This window comes from Squalius cephalus (assembly GCF_949319135.1).
Source record: "Squalius cephalus genome assembly, chromosome: 6".
NCBI classification, from domain to species: Eukaryota; Metazoa; Chordata; class Actinopteri; order Cypriniformes; family Leuciscidae; genus Squalius; species Squalius cephalus.
Window position 1 is genome coordinate 31,642,812 of NC_137127.1, and position 16,973 is coordinate 31,659,784.

The following is a 16,973-nucleotide window of genomic DNA, read 5'->3' on the forward strand; positions in this document are numbered from 1 at the left end:
TATTGTCGCAGTTCTTTACAATACAGCGAACACCCATGATTGTAAACTTTGCATTTACTATATAGTAATTGCTGACTCTATTACTCCAACTCTGAGCGAACTCTCTTCTCCTTACCACGGCGCGTCTCGGGTGCTGCGCTAATCACTCCGCCCAAGTAGCTGTGCTTCGCCTTCTGAGAAAATAGTTCCCAGTATTTAAACGTTTAAAAAATGGCTGTGTCTCATATGACCTTGTTATTTGTACACACAGTGACTATACAAATCACAACATGTAAATAGGAAAATGTTGGCGTTATTTTGTCACTTATTGGGATTAGTATGCTAGCTGTAGCCATTTACATCCAGTCTTTGTGCTAAGCTAGGCTAGAGGTGGGTGCGTCAAACAGACTTAAAGCATGCACGGAGATGAAAAAGGTATGTATGGACTTATCTAACTCTGGGGGATACGGTGAATAAGCTAAAGTCCCAAAAAGTCGAAGTGTTCCTTTAATTTCCAACCAAAATGCAACCAAAATCATCCCCTGACTGACATTACACTTTCTACTCAAGGACCTTGACACAAATGTAGTGGAATAAAAAGTACAATATTTGTCTTTCAAATGTAGTCAAGTTAAAGTAAAATGTTTCCAGAAAAAAATAATACTCAAGTAAATTACAGATACTCAAAAAGTGTACTTAACCCTCTGAGGTCGGCAAACTCGCCAGCGCGTTTTGCTGGATTTTCTTCACATTGTAGCAAAATAAACTTAAATTACTCCGTCATTTATGGTCATACAGAAAAAAGAAATATAAAAAAAGAATCTGTGATATTTTTACTTTTGTATGTGTCCACTTACAATCAAATCAAAACATTGTGCTTTTGTAAAATAAAGAAAATAAACAGGGAGTGCGTTCTGCCCCGTCGCGGTGAACTTTTTTTTCTTGAGCACGTCTATAAACTGAAACAAAACTCAGCGAATACTTGTCACACATTTATGAGCCATATACCTTTATAAACATTTAAGTGTGTACTTTTAAATGATCGGATTCAGACTGAAAACAAATATTCTCTGTTTAAGTAATTTGTATAAAACCAACAAGATGTCCAGCTTCTCAAACGCTTCCTAATTATTTTTAATTTGAACACGCCCACTCACGCAAAAGAGATTGACATGCAAATCTCCACATGGAACGCGAACGCGCTCATTACCTCAAAAACAAAACACCAAAACACTTCACAAGTCTCTGCTTTTCGTCGAGTTTGAAAGACGCGCCGTGAGCTTACATTGGATTTAGGCTACCTCAGAAGAAGAAGAACGCGAGTTGAAGACAAGAAAGATGTAAGGTAAGAAATTCTTACATATTAGTTTGTTATTGTTGCATAAATTTCACACTGCAGTTGAACTGTTGCTAGATATATGGTGAATATTATAATATTTAGACCCGTGTTTACTGTTACTGTGTTTGTGGATATCTGTTCAAATGTAGATATGTATATGGTATCCATAATGTTTTATATTTGAGCGCGATCGCGTTTGAATGTATCATATTTTGGATCGCGATCGCGTTTGAAAAGCACCAAACGGCTTCATGTTTTTACTATTATCTCATTTCATATCATCATAACGAATGGAAACATTTGAAGTAACATGATAATCAATATATTTTTCTCTAGCTTAGTTGTTACTGAAATATTTTGGAAGATTTATAGGCTGTTATTGTTATTATTATTTTATGCAGCACTGTCATTGCCTATGCCTACAAGGCACAACAAACCTGGTGTTCATTATAATATATATTGTTGGAAACATTTATGTGTGTGTGTGTGTGTGTGTGTGTGTGTGTGTATTCTGTGAATTTTAAAAAGCAATTTTAACCAGAAAAATCTAAAATTTATTCCCCAAATCGTGCAGGCCTTTCTCTTGATATCAGTATGTTCACTTTTTTTTTTCTTTCAGGGCCCAGATGCCACTGAGTCCTGCTGACTTCAACATTCACATGAGTCTCTGTACATGAACATGGTAAAGTGAAAATCAAACACCTTGGAAATGAAAGGTATGTACAATGTTTTTAGGAATGGCACAAAGGTCTCTGTCTTTGGATCATTGTTTTCAATGAGTGATTTTTTGTCATTTGTTGTGTATCTTTGGATTATGTTGTGTTGTAAATAAATCCAAAAAATCTAAAAGCCATTCTTTTTTAAATCTCCTCATTCTTTGTGCAAGGTTGCTCAGAATGATAGGGCCTGATAGCTCCTAATAGGGCTGTTAGGGGAGGGTCTTTGTCTTTCTCAGGTGTGAAAAGCTTACATATTAATGAGCTCCCGCATAAAGCTTTTTCACACAAAACACGTTGTAAAATTTTTAAATCAATATATTGTCTTAGCTGAATGAGCAGTCAGGGTGATTTTCATATAGTTTTAGAGCAAATATTCTAGGCTATGTTATACAATTTTCAAAAGTCTTGTGAAGAAATAATCAGTATGGGTTTCATGACCTTATTTCAGTGAGAACTTTTTTTTGTATTTTCACAAACCACGCATAAATGTCATTATCTCAAAACAACAAACTTTTACACACATACTGCTGATATATTATTGTAGCAGAGTTTGTGCTGAATACAGTGTAATTAGACTTTAGCCATGAAAATGTCACAAGTAACAGAAATAAGCACAAATGTCAGAGCATGTCAGAACACCTCCAGGGCCCAGAAAACAGCTCAGACCCCAGAGGGTTAAGTACAGTACTCAAGTAAATGTACTGTACTTTGTTACTATCCACCTATCAGTGGTCTCTTAGTCTGCCAGTTTTATAAATGAGAGAACGAGATGTCTTGTAAGTTCAAGTTAAAATAAATCCATCATGCAGAGTGTGAAAATTGGTTACAGATTGCTGATTCTTTTTCCATTTTTTGTATTATTGTCAAACATATACAGAATAGATGCACAGTTTTGCTGTTTACGCACAGGTCATTGGCTTTAAATAGGTGAAAAAGAAAATGGTTCATACTTTTGAGAAATGTTAGGATACATTTGCTTTCCTCCTCATAGATTAGACCTTCCACTAAACTCCAGTCTACAACACTCACTGGATCTTGGCCTGCATACTAGCTACCTGTCAGAACCACATGAAAGCTTGGACTTTCTTTGAATTCCTTGAAAGCCTACAAAAAGTGGTTTAACCTGTTTGCTATTTATTATTGTATCATAGATATCTTGTTGCTCCTTTGCACTAGACTTACTAAATAGTGCCTGTTGATCCTTGGGATGTACAAATGCAATGCAGTATAAATTGCCCACATTTATTACTCCTATCTTAACCCTCTGGGGTCTAAGGTGTTTTTGGGGTCCTTGAGATGTTCTGACATGCCCTGACATTTTTGCTTTTTTCAGTTGCTTATAAACATATTAATGGCAAAAAAATTTACACACTATTTAGCACAAACAGGACTACCATGAAATGTGAGCAACAAGAATGTACATGTCTGCATTTTTGAGAGAATAATGTTTATGCGTGGTTATTGAAAAAACTAAAAACTAAAGTTTCTGAAATAAGGCCATAAAACACATTCTAAATATGTGCCAATAAGACTTTTGTCTAATGGATGTCATCGCCTAGTGTTTTTTCTTCAAAATAAAGTGAAAATCACCCTGCCTTATCATTCACTTAACACAATACATTGATTTGAATTTTGCAAAGCACTTTCTGTTTGGAAAGGCAATATGCGGAGTGGGCGTCTACGGTCATGCATATGTAGTGGTTCACACCTGAGGAGACAATGGGGCCCGCATACTTAATTAGCCATTCATTCAGGTGAGTCACTGAGCCACAAGAATGCAAGAGCAACAGTTGGAAGCATCTCAATTCTTTTTTATTTTTCCTCATATTGTGCTTGCAATTTGGCCTATAATATCCAAGGAAAACTAGTAATTGTGCAGTTAATTCTCATACTGTATTTTCAGTTTTGGAATATTTATGCTCTCCCCAAATTTGTCAATAATAAAACACAATAAAAGTTATTTAAAGAAAAGGCTTATATTTACCTTTTAATAGTTTGTTTACATCTACCTTGTAAATATATTTTTTTTATTAAAAAGGTTACAATTACAACAACAATTCAAGTGTAATCTTTCTTTGTAAAAACTAAAGTATACATTTTATCATACATATTTCAAAGTTAAGGATTTGATTGATTATTTGATAACTTTATTTTTGACAAAACATATTATATTTAACATAAGCAAATATTGGCAAACAAAAGCTTATTTGAGGTGGCAGATATTTTACATTAAAAATGTATAATCTATCCAAAACTAATCAACGAAATGTTGTCTTTCATATGTCTGTAACATAGGTCTTTCATTTTTATTATAAGAAATATAAATGTTAATTTGCAGTTTAAATCCAGGAAATTTGTTAATGAAAAAATTATTAAAAGTAAGATACAATTGATACAAAACGAAATTCGTTTTAAAGAAAGGATTTGTACTTTCTGTTTTGAGGTCTCTGTGAAAGTTTGAAAGTCTTTTTTTTAGAGCGCTCACGTCCATAATGGAGAACTGTCACGTAATATTGTTTTTCCTCATACATGCGAACACGAAAAATAAAAGACAAAAGACTTTTAAGTAAAACTTACTCCGAAATTGTGTTCTCGGCGGAATTCGCTCTTCAATATGCTGCCGTTCGTCCTCTGAGGAAAAGGTGCATTCTTCCTCGCTGTCCAGAATCATCTGAAGGACGTCTTTATTACCGGAGAAGCGTTTCATACTCAAAACGCGATGAACTATCAGCAAGTCTGATGAAGAAACTTTTTATGGCATTGATCGAGGGGCGTATGCGATGCATACTAGATCAGGTAAACTATTTACATGTGAATCGCGCCGGGGGCGGGGCGGCCTCAGCACATTATAGAGATAATGAAGCAGAAGGAAAAACGGTACCTCTCCTTGCTTTCAAACGGATTACATGAGTTGAAAACATTTGTTTTTTATATAAATTACTTCATTTAAAAGAGGAGATTTAAAGCTTCATAAAGACATATCTCACGTGCCTGTGTGAGAAGTATTCGCTGAGTTATGATTCATTTTCGGACGCGTTTCAGAATGGACTACACGGACAGAAAGAAGGCAGAACTCGCTTCGTGTTTATTTTTCTTTATTTGTCGAAAAGCACAACACTATGTTTTTATTGTGAGTATACACAAAAATAATACACATTTAACAGAATCGATTGATGTATGAAACTTGTTTTGTAAAATCAAAGTCAAAAGAGTATTTTGGGTCTCAATTCAACTCATAAGGAAAAAAGCGAGCAGATCACGCCGGCGTGATCTCCAACCTCTGAGGGTTAAAACCAAATGAGCACAACCTACTAAACAATACCCAACCAGAGTGTTTATGGAATTTCTGTGGCGAAATGTTGTCTCATTATGTCCTTCTCTGTGATTTGCTCAGATGGATGAGATGATCACTAACATCAGAGAGGTATTTGTGAGCAATCTGTATGATCTAGCCTGGATGGACGCTGAAACAAAGAAAGCTGCAGAGGAGAAGGTAAGGCTTATTTTCAGTTCTGTTTAAAATTTAAGCTTAATGATACTATATAATCACTGCTGATCAATAAACAACAAAGACTTGAAATTATACTGAGACATGGCAAAAGGTAACTTTGAAAGCTCATTCCATAGAAAATTTGGTCTTTAACACTAGAAGTGCCAGAATTCCATAACTACTAGAACTGCCGCAAGTGGTCATTTTGACCGCTAGATTCCAAACTAGGCTATATCTTTAATGATAAATACCCAATTGAGAGATTAATGCATTTATTGTATTAGGATGTCTTTTAAAAACAAAACAACACCAAATTGTACATTTAAACAAGTTTAATTATACATTTATAAATAAATAATATCCGTAGATGTCCTGAACAAAATGACGGTGTATAGCCTATATGTTTTCATGTTTCTGTTCGATCGCGCCCGCGACCGCCGACACACACACCATATTCCAGCATTGCAATCTTGACATTGCAGCCTGTTCATTATAGCTATAATAAAATATAATAATAAAATAGTCAACCTAACATATAAAAATTCCACTGCTCTGTTTGTCAGTAGCCTACAATTCGTACCATTTTGCGCGTGTGAAGAGGATGATTTTTTCCGTCGATACTGGAACATGAGTGAAGTACAAAGCCTATAATAAAGAATAGTTTACCATTCAAATACATCGCAAATGTTGAAACATTTTGATTCTAATTAGAGAGTTGCGTGAGCCCAACGCCGCTTACTTTCACTTTCGCTTATAAAGTAGCCTATTTCATTTTGGCTTGTTTATAGTTATTTTTTTTCATTCTTGTTCTGTTCTGAATATCATTACATTTAAATGATTTGTTGTTGAATATGTTTAGTGTATTTTTTACCACATTTTATTGTTGTGTATATTAGTATAGCCTATAATAATACCGCGAAATTCAGTGCGGTCAATATGACCGCCTATGGCCGAAATGGGTAAATATGTTCATTTGTTTTTTTGCCTTATGTGAAACACATTTTAAATGAAAATACAGACACTTTTAGGAAAAGTCAGGTGCCAGCAGGATTGTATTTATTTTTTCAACAAAGTTTTTGCAGATATAAAATTCAAAACGGTCAAAATGACCGCCATGGCCGTTCTAGTGTTAAAGAAATAAAAAGATTGCCCCAGATCCATTAAATGTATTAGCTACCTTAAAAAAGACTGCTTCTTTACTCTTCCTTACTGCAGGCACGAGCAATCAGAGAAAGAATTGGTTTCTCAGAAAATATCATGAACAGCACATACCTGGACCAGGAGTACCAAGATGTGAGTGGCTACAAGAAAAAGAGTAGACTAGAGGGCGGGCATACACTGTCAAGTCACCTTTATTTATATAGCGCTTTTTACAATACAGATTGTTTCAAATCAGCTTTACAGAGATAACAGGAAAAAATGCAACAAAGTTTGTTTCCAGAAGAAAATAGCGTCACAGTCCAGCTTAAGTAAGTTCAGCGATGTTTCATTTTGTTGTAAAAAAAGAGAGAAAAGTTTTTAATTTATATATTTATATTTATATATATATATATATATATATATATATATATATATATATATATATATATGTCATCGTCCAGCTCAGGTTAGTTTTTTATAATGGTGTCAATGCAGGCAGATCAATAATATTGTTGAATTTTAAATTAAATGTCCCCAACTAAGCAAGCCCAAAGCCAATGGCGACAAAGGCAAAGAAAGGCGAAAAAGGTGACAGTGGCAAGGAACCAAAACTCCATCAGGTGACAGAATGGAGAAAAAACCTTGGGAGAAACTGTCATGATTCATGTCTGTGTTCTCCTGTCTTGTCCCTTGTTTAGCAGTTCCCCATTATGTTGATTAGTTTCCTCAGGTGTTTCTGATTAGCCATGCCCCCTTGTTATCTTGTTTAGCTTGTTTGCCTCTGTATTTAACCCTGTGTCTTGTGTCAGTGTTTGTGGGTTCTTGACTTTGTAATGTTGGTTGTCTGTCTGTCTAGTTTTGAGTTTATTTAAAGGTCCCATTCCATGGATTATTTTTATTATTTTATCATGTTTCCAGGGGTGCCCTTATAATGTTAGTATGTTTTTTAGATCAAAAATTGTTATAATTTAGAAGTAAAAGGCATATTTCCTAGCCTGATTTCATTCCCTGGTTTGAACACTCTGTTTGAAGGGGCGTGTCTGCTGTGAGACTTCAGTGTAAACGCCCTCTGCTGTGATTGGCTGAAATGCTTGCATATGAAATATCTGGCATTACATGTGGAACTATCTGGAAAACTTTTACTATTACAGCTATTATACGTTTTTACTATTACAGCTATCGGGATTAACGAATCGTGAGAAGTTTTTTAAGTATTTAGATCTATTTCAATCACATAGAAAATTGCAGTGATGATGAGCATTGAGCAGATGACAGCCTGTTGATCGCGTGAAAGATCTTATCATTGCAACGCAGTTTCTGCACTCTCACTAATGATTTCACCAATGCAAACATGAGGCATATAAATACAGTAAGAGCTTCGTTGTGCAGTGTAACAGCGTCATTGATTTCATAACGAGTTTTGGCAAGTGTCCAGATAAACTCGCGCTGTGTCACCGACAGCAGCTTGGCCGATTGGAAAGGGATTGTTCTGTGATCGCTTTCTGTATATTAATCACAGTTTAAGTAAGATTATTTTCATCCTACTAAGAGAAACGATGTGAAGTTGATCGCTACTTCCATATTAAATCACTACTTGTACTTACCGCTTGCTGGAATATAGTTGAAATTGCCCCCTTCGTCAGTATGAAACGCTGAGAGAAGTCTGCTTGATATTATCTCAGGTTAGAAAAACAGTCCGTGGTGAAATGGACAGAGCAAACTAACAACTTCGAATTAAACTTTTGCGGTATCCGATTATAGATAAACATCAACCGTCTGTTGACATTTCGCCATCAATGCGCCTGTGTTCCTGTGGGCGGAGTTTAGTCTAAACACGGTTCTGGTGATGTCACTAAAGCAGGATGTAGAGGGGTGTAGTCCAATCCAGCCGTTTTTTGTAGTCAACTTCTGTTAAATAAAATATCTCGCTTGGCATTGAACTTTGAGCGTTATAATTTTACAGATATTATTTATACTCTAACAACAACATTACACACTAACTAAACTTTGAAACATGGAATCGCATGCAACGGGACCTTTAATAAAGCTGTTGCATGTGGATCCTGCTTCCTCTTCCTTTGATTCAGCCTGCATCATTACAGAAACCAGGCTCAGTCGGGGGGCCAGTTCTCCTCTGGCCAACGAAGGAATGAAAAGTGTATGATTATGATTCAGGCAGCATTACAGGTCAGAAGTCAGCTTGGATTGGAACATTCAGAATACTATACAGTTCCATCTGGTTTAAAATCGGAGTCATCACATGCGTATGCAGACGAGTTTGTTGAGGATCATGTCGTGTCGATGAGGCCTCCACAGGGGGGAGTCTAGTTGACAACCTTGATCGTGTGATCGTGTCTAGGTGCAGGTCCACCATCTGATCTGGATTCGGCCCGGGTCCGGCTGATTACAGTTAACCTCGGAATAAACAGAAAGACTAAAATTAGCGTAGATGCCATTATTTTTATAATGTAGCGAGTACATCAGGTGTTATAGGAAGTGTTCCCGGTTCCGGCCGACCTAATCTATGCCGCCTAATATCTGTGCGATGTCCGTGTGATTTCAGCAAGGTTACCTACTCAGACTGAACGAGTAGGTTGCATGCGATGTAAAGCCAAAGCTCAGGATTTGTGTGCTTACACAATACGGTCCGAACGTCGAGCTGCGACTTGACTGCTCACACTATACGTGTGAAATATGCGCGATAAACCCCCGTGCCGGGTTGTGCCAATATACAATATCATGTATCCATAGATGTTGTCAAAACAAGCATCAGCTATCAATATCAAGATGATTTAGCATTTCCAATTTATGTATTAAATTATTAGTGTTATTGTATTATTATTATTATTATTAGGGAAGGTCTAGGTTACTTTTATTATTAAATTGATAGGCTATTATAATTAATTTACCACACAATAATTTCCTAGTGCATCACCGCATAACCAACACGCTGTGAGGATAATAAAAGATTACATAGAACCTCATTGAAAATTGTCTAAAACATTTAGGTCGATTACAATGAATTATAGGCATATAATTAAAATTATTAACAGTCTATAATATGTCCAAACACTGCAACAATTAGTCATCAATGAAACTTAAAAACAGCTTTATTTCAAAAACATTGTTTTTACAAATTAATAAAAGAGGCACGGTGTAGATAAATCGCAGGTGGCTTGGAAGACCGTATATGGTTAATCCATTTTGCAACACGAACTGGAGGTAAGCAACAGTAATTTGAAGCTAGTTTGGCTACAGAACTTAAAGATCTCCCTCTTTTCTTTTTCTTTCTTGCTGCAGATGAAATGGTTAAACTTCTGTTTTCGCGCAGGCTCAGTGAGGGAAAAAACACTTAGTTTAGGGCAATCGATTCATAGCTCTGCTTCAAGGAGAGGCCAAAATTTCTGACATGCCAGAAATTCATCCGACCATCCGATTGCCGATCGGGAGAGGTTAATTGCCTCTCATTTCCCCCTGTACACTGCACAAACACTGCACGACAAACGATGCACGACAAAGCTGAAAATTGGCCCGACCTGAAAAAGAGTCGCAGGAATCAGAATTCGGCTCAAAATCGGACGAAAATCGCACAGTGTATGACCGCCTTAAGGAGTCAGGAATTCAAAAAAGTTTATTTTAATTTTAACACGGGGGGTGTCCAATCCTGCACCTGCAGGGCCACTGTCTTGGAGAGTTTAGTTCCAACCCTAATTAAACACCTGAACCATTTAAGTAAGGTCTTCCTAGGCATACTAGAAACTTCCAGGCAGGTGGTTTGAGGCAAGTTGGAAATAACCTCTGCTGGGCAGTTAGCCTCCAGGAGTAGGTTTAAGACTGTGCTGTTGTCTGCATGTTATCTGTTGTGCAAACCTTTATTTTTTATTAGTTAAGCTATAATGCAGAAGAATACTTCGAGAACATTCTGAAGAACTTGGAGTTTGGTCAGAAGAAACGCCTGAAGAAACTGAGAGTCAAAGTAAACAAAAAAGAGTAAGACCTCTTTCCATAATGTCCCCCCAAAATAGCTCTAAAATAGCTGTCATTTTTATCGAGTTTAGTAACTGCTATAAAACCCTAACGAATAAAGATCTGTCATTAAATATTAAAGTGATATGCATCTTTAATTCAAGATGGATAACAGGAGCTGCTGTGGTCAATGCATTCTACTCATCTAGCAGAAACCAAATAGGTACTTGTAACACTTTTACAAAATGTAGCAGTAATTTAACAAAACAAATCAGGTATGTCTGATCAATTAATTAATTATTAATACATTGGAATTATCTGCTTTCTCTCAGTATTTCCTGCAGGTATTCTTCAGCCACCATTCTTTGGTAAAGGTCAGCCCTGGTCTCTGAACTATGGAGGCATCGGGATGGTCATTGGACATGAGGTTACTCATGGCTTTGATGACAATGGTATCAGACTAGAAACAGATCTCCGTTAATGATTCTTCATTTAACGCTGTCGTAAATTTAATCTCCATGCATTTCCTTTCTTGTTCAGGGCGTAATTTTGATAAAGATGGTGACCTCAAAGACTGGTGGACTCCATCTTCGACTCAGAAATTCCATGAGCTTTCCAAATGCATTGTTGACCAGTATGGAAGCTACTCTTGGGATTTGGCGAACGGACAAAATGTATTCCATCAAATGTCTTCAGACTGATTCACACCAATTCACATAGTCAATAACTGTCTAATCAGACCATCATCATGTTTAAATTCCATTGCTTTTACAATGTCTTTATTTTTTATATACATATATATTTGTGGTTGTGTAGCAAGATGAGGGGAAATTATTCAAGCTGACATGACAAATAATGTAATGTCCAGTCCAACAAAGCTTACCAAATATTACCAAAATACTACAGTTCTCTCTACTCTACTGTGCTAAGCTGTTTACCATATGTGGCAAATAAGACTTTAAAGCCTCTATCATGGGTTATTTATAGCTGTCTGTGAATTTCTGACAACAGCAATATGGACCTTATTGTACACAAATAGTTTTCCTGGAACTAGAATAAGCTGCAATTTTCTAGAGATGTAGAAGGACATCTAAATTACGGTTTGATTTTCCATCCCCTTTCTTCTTTTCTTTCTCTTCTATCCTTTGTGTGAACAGCTAAATGGGAATAATACCCTTGGGGAGAACATTGCTGACAACGGGGGCATTCGCCAGTCTTATCAAGTAAGGACAGGGCATCTTGGCCTTTACTGCAGCTCTTTTGACATCCCTTTTTACTTCCAGAAGAATAGATTTAGTTTAAAACACTTTCTCACTTGCAAAATTCAAGGTTAAAAAGGTTAATAAAAACATGATGATAGATTCTCATATGCATGATGATAGATTCTCAGTTTGTTCCGCTGTGGATGGATTTCAGTCAGACTGTGATGATATAGGGAATTGGCTTAATGGTTTAGACTCTTATAGAAGCTGAAGGGGAAGAAAATGGCTCATGGACTACAGTTCAGTGTATTTAATACTAGGTCTTACTGAACCATCAAATATGGTCTACAGTATGTAAGATACAATCACAAATATGTCACTGATTCATAGGTCACATGTGATTTACATTATCTTCAGAAAGTATTTGGCTGTGAGTGAAACTTCATGTCTGATGTTAATTATTATTTAGAAATATGAGAGAGAAACGAGTATGTTACCAGTTACTTCATCCCAAGATTCATCAGTATCACTGTGTTATCACTTTTTCAGGCTTACCAGAACTATGCGAAAAAACATGGAAAAGAAGCTCCTCTGCCTGGAATTGATCTCAATCATGAGCAACTCTTTTTCCTTAACTTTGCACAGGTGAAACTCTTTATGTTCTTATAACTAAGAGCGTAAAGGAATGTTACATGTTCAGCCCAAGTTAAGATCAGTTGACACCACTTTGTGACATTGTTTTGATGACCACATTTAACCCTACTTTTCCCTTCTTACAAAAATTTGGCTTACAGTGGCTACGTTTACATGCAACCAAATAATCCATTAGTAATCGGATTGACGGCTTAATCGGACTGTAATGTAAACACCTTCATCGATCCGATTGAGCTCGATCCAAATGAAATTTTGATCCGATTGAAGGGTGGTTTATTTCTCTTCTAATCTGATCGAGAGAACATCTAAACACTTGATCGGATTGAAAACCGAAACTGAAAGGACTGCGCATATGTAATGACGTAGAAATAGCGTAATGATGTATGATGCGCAGAATGAGCTGTTCATCCTGTTGAATAAAGTGTCACATAAATGAGTATCCCGTCATTCTAAAATTCTCCTTTAGATCCTCAGCATCTGTGAATTTTGTAAATCGATCGGGATTGATTGCTCTGGTCTGCCTCAATCCGTGTATCAGTCGTTCAGTCGTTTTTTGATTTAATGTTGAAAGTAAAAAAATGAGAAAACAGTTCCTTTTTCGATTTTTCATTTTTTCCCAAAAAACGAAAAACAAGATTTCAGCTTGATTTTTTGTTTTTCATTCTGAGGTAGAAAAATGAATAAACAGCTTGAATATTCGATTTCTACATGTGGGCGGGAAATCAAATTTCATCTGATTTGTCAGCAAAAGATCAAACTGTTCCGTCATCAGTTCTTCCTTATTTCCGCACAGCAGAATAAAAGTCCTCCGCTGCTGCAGCTGATGTGCAGATTCTTATCTCATTTATTGCAACTACATTTCATATTTTTCTCATCAAACAACCAGACTAACGAATGGCTCGACACAACCTGTACCGGGGAAGAGCCTAGACAGGGCTGTCTTCTGTGTAGAGACAAATTCACCTACGCTTTGCATCAGCTTGGTATGCCAGGGTAAATGATGGGTGTTAGCATGGTCTCCCTCTCACAGTAAGTTTAAAATATTATATAATTAATTGTAAATTAAATATTTTAAACACTAATACAAAAAGGAAAGAATAATGCATTGACTAGCCTATGTAATCAGCCTAAAGTTCACGCATGAACTGTCATTCAGACTGACTATCTAACAACTGGAGAACAGAGAACAACAGAGATATTAAAATACATACTCTTCTGATTTTTATGATGTAGGCCTAGGCCTTGTGTTTTATTAAAATGTATTAGCCTATAATTTATATCTAAAGGATGCGCGCTTGTGTGCGGTGCACTGGGTCATGTTGAGAGTAAAACACGTGCACGTCACATCGTTGTAAAAAAGCATTTTATAGCGTTTTATGGCCTATTCAGAAATAGTGTAAAAGACCGGTAAATAAAATACAAAATGAACATTATAAACACTATTAATAATATATAGGCTATGTGTATTTTACTTTCCCTTATTGTAGCCTATGTCAAATCCTTAAATGAATGGTATTCAGAAAACAAGAATGAAAAATAAATAACCACGTATAATAAAAATATACTGTACATAGTAACCTATAAAAATAGCCTATTGTGCCCTTTATTACAAACAACATTTAGCCTATTTTAAATGCCAAGCCTAAACAAATTTATTTGAATCGAAACTGAAACTGTACAGACGTTGGGTTCGCACATCTCTCATTCAGTCCAAAGTTTCCGTATTTGCAATAAAACATTTGGATGCTAACTATTAATGTAAAGAAGGCTTCGTACTTTAGTTGAGTCCTAATATAGGCTACACGAAGGCTAAATCAGCATCTTCAAGGGAAATGAGTTTGGAATATCATCAAGTTTACTGACCGGCACAGCCTTTATATTGTACAAAAGGTGAATTAAATTAAGCAGAATAACTTTTTCTATGTTTGGTTGACTGTTTTATTTTAATAATGAACAGGCTGCGGTGTCAAGTTAGCAATGCCAGAAGTGAACTGATAATATGTGTAAGCGCGATGCGCCAGCGCCATCACTTGGATTTGTTCCTTAGCTGGAGAAAAAACGTAATACTCTGTCGTTTAATACTCTGTCATTCGAAACAGTAAAATGTAGCCTATATTTTTATTTGTGTACATTCAAAATTACTACAAAATGTCATGTCTTCGAAAAATAAAGAAAACAACATGATGCGCTGCTTTAGCACGTCTCAGTCTCCTTGAGCATCTTTCTGGCGCACACCATAAATGAACCAAAATATAGCGAATAGCCTTCTTGGCACGCCTACTTTTGAAAGTCAACATTTAGATTATTTGAAGTAAAATGCATTATATAGGTCACTTAGGAATAAATCACAGCGTGCTTCATGATAAAAAACATGACTTTACTGTCCGGAAAATATAGGAAAATAGCAAATTATTTCACGGACCCCCTGGTACTTGAGAACTGCTGATCTACACAGAAGAAAGCCCTGTCTTGGCTCTTCCTCTGTACGGGTTGTGTCGAGCCATTCGTTAGTCTGGTTGTTTGATGAGAAAAATATGAAATGTAGTTGCAATAAACCAGTTAAGAATCCGCACAACTGCAGCAGCAGCGGAGGACTTTTATTCTGCTGTGCGGAACTGAGGAAGAACTGATGACGGAATAGTTTGATTTTCGGCTGACAAATCAGAGGAAAGGGGCATTTCATTCCCACCCACGTGTAGAAATTGAATATTCAAGCTGTTTATTCATTTTTCTTCCTCAGAACGAAAAATCAAGCTGAATTCTTGTTTTTTTGTTGTTTTTTTTTAAAATGAAAAAAAAAAACGAAAAAGGAACTGTTTTCTCATTTTCTACTTTCAATATTAACCCCCTGAGGTCGGCAATCACGCCGGCGTGATCTGCTCGCTTTTTTTTTATCAGTGTAAAATAGACTCATAAATACTCTGTTGACTTTGATTTTCCATAGGAGTTTCATACATCAATCGATCCTGTTAAGTGTGTATTTTTTTTGTGTATACTCACAATAAAAACAAAGTGTTGTGCTTTTTGCCAAATAAAGAAAAATAAACACGAAGCGAGTTCTGCCTTCTCTCTGTCAGTTAAGTCCATTCTGAAACACGTCCGAAAATGAACCATAACTCAGCGAATACTCAGTCAAACAGTCACACAGGCACACAGGCATGAAGCTTGAATTCTCTTCTTTTAAATGAAGTAATTTTTATAAAAAACAAATATTCTCAGTTTATGCAATATGTATGAAAAGAGAGAGATGTCAGTCGTTCTCATCTCAGCTCATTAGTTTTAATTTGACCCCGCCCACGGAGAGCGCGCGCTATTCAAAAGCAAATGACTGAGGCAATCCACGCAAACCTGTGAACACCCCCATATCAGCTTGAGAAAACACATCAGGCTTATTCAGATCATTGTACTTGTTTACACCGTCTCGCGGCGCTGTGAGGAATAATACTATCGAAATAATAATAATGGAAAATGTACCTCAGAAGTGCTGGTATTTCGAGGACAACGGATCCTGAGCTATGGAATACTGTAGTTTTTTTTTTTTTTTTTCATTCTCAACGTATTAAACTGCAAATTAACATTTATATTTCTTATAATAAAAACGAAAGACCTATGTTACAGACATATGAAAGACAACATTTCGTTGATTAGTTTTGGATAGATTATACATTTTTACTGTAAAATATCTGCCACATCAAATAAGCTTTTGTTTGCCAATTTTTGCTCATATGTTAAATATAGTATAAGTCAAAAATAAAGTAATCAAATAATATGTTATAGTGTTTATTCCAATGTAGCCTAGGCTATATTCAAGTAATGAATCCTTAACTTTGAAATATGTATGATAAAATGTATACTTTAGTTTTTACAAAGAAAGATTACACTTGAATTGTTGTTGTAATTGTAACCTTTTTAATAAAAAAATATATATTTACAAGGTAGATGTAAACAAACTATTAAAAGGTAAATATAAGCCTTTTCTTTAAATAATTTTTATTGTGTTTTATTAGTGACAAATTTGGGGAGAGGATAAATATTCCAAAACTGAAAATACAGTATGAGAATTAACTGCACAATTACTAGACATGTTTTCCTTGGATATTATAGGCCAATTTTGCAAGCACAATTTGTGAAAAAAAAAATAATAATTGAGATGCTTCCAACTGTTGCTCTTGCATTCTTTCTTGTGGCTCAGTCAAACACCTGAATGAATGGCTCATTAAGTATGCGGGCCCCATTGTCTCCTCAGGTGCGAACGACTAAATATGCATGATGGTGTTGGAGTGTTGACGCCCACTTCGCATATTGCCTTTCCAAACAGAAAGTGTTTTGCAAAATTTAAATCAATGTATTGTGTTATGTGAATGATTAGGGAGGATGATTTTCACATCATTTTGAAGAAAAAACTCTAGGCGACAACATCCATGTGTCTTGTTGACACATATTTAGTATGTGTTTTGTGGCCTTATTTCAGAAACTTTAGTTTT

The 16,973-nt window shown here is 35.9% G+C and overlaps 1 protein-coding gene across 1 annotated transcript in view; it reads left to right on the forward strand.

Moving 5' to 3' along the window:
- LOC307160182 (neprilysin-like) overlaps window positions 1-16,973 on the forward strand; it is a 339,754-nt gene that overhangs the window by 292,439 nt on the left and 30,342 nt on the right. The window contains exons 14-21 of the mRNA XM_079874086.1: window positions 5,432-5,530; window positions 6,743-6,820; window positions 10,554-10,657; window positions 10,798-10,856; window positions 10,966-11,085; window positions 11,174-11,307; window positions 11,791-11,856; window positions 12,385-12,480. Of these exons, the coding sequence (XP_079730212.1) occupies window positions 5,432-5,530; window positions 6,743-6,820; window positions 10,554-10,657; window positions 10,798-10,856; window positions 10,966-11,085; window positions 11,174-11,307; window positions 11,791-11,856; window positions 12,385-12,480 (756 nt within the window). The remainder of the gene's footprint in view (window positions 1-5,431; window positions 5,531-6,742; window positions 6,821-10,553; window positions 10,658-10,797; window positions 10,857-10,965; window positions 11,086-11,173; window positions 11,308-11,790; window positions 11,857-12,384; window positions 12,481-16,973) is intronic.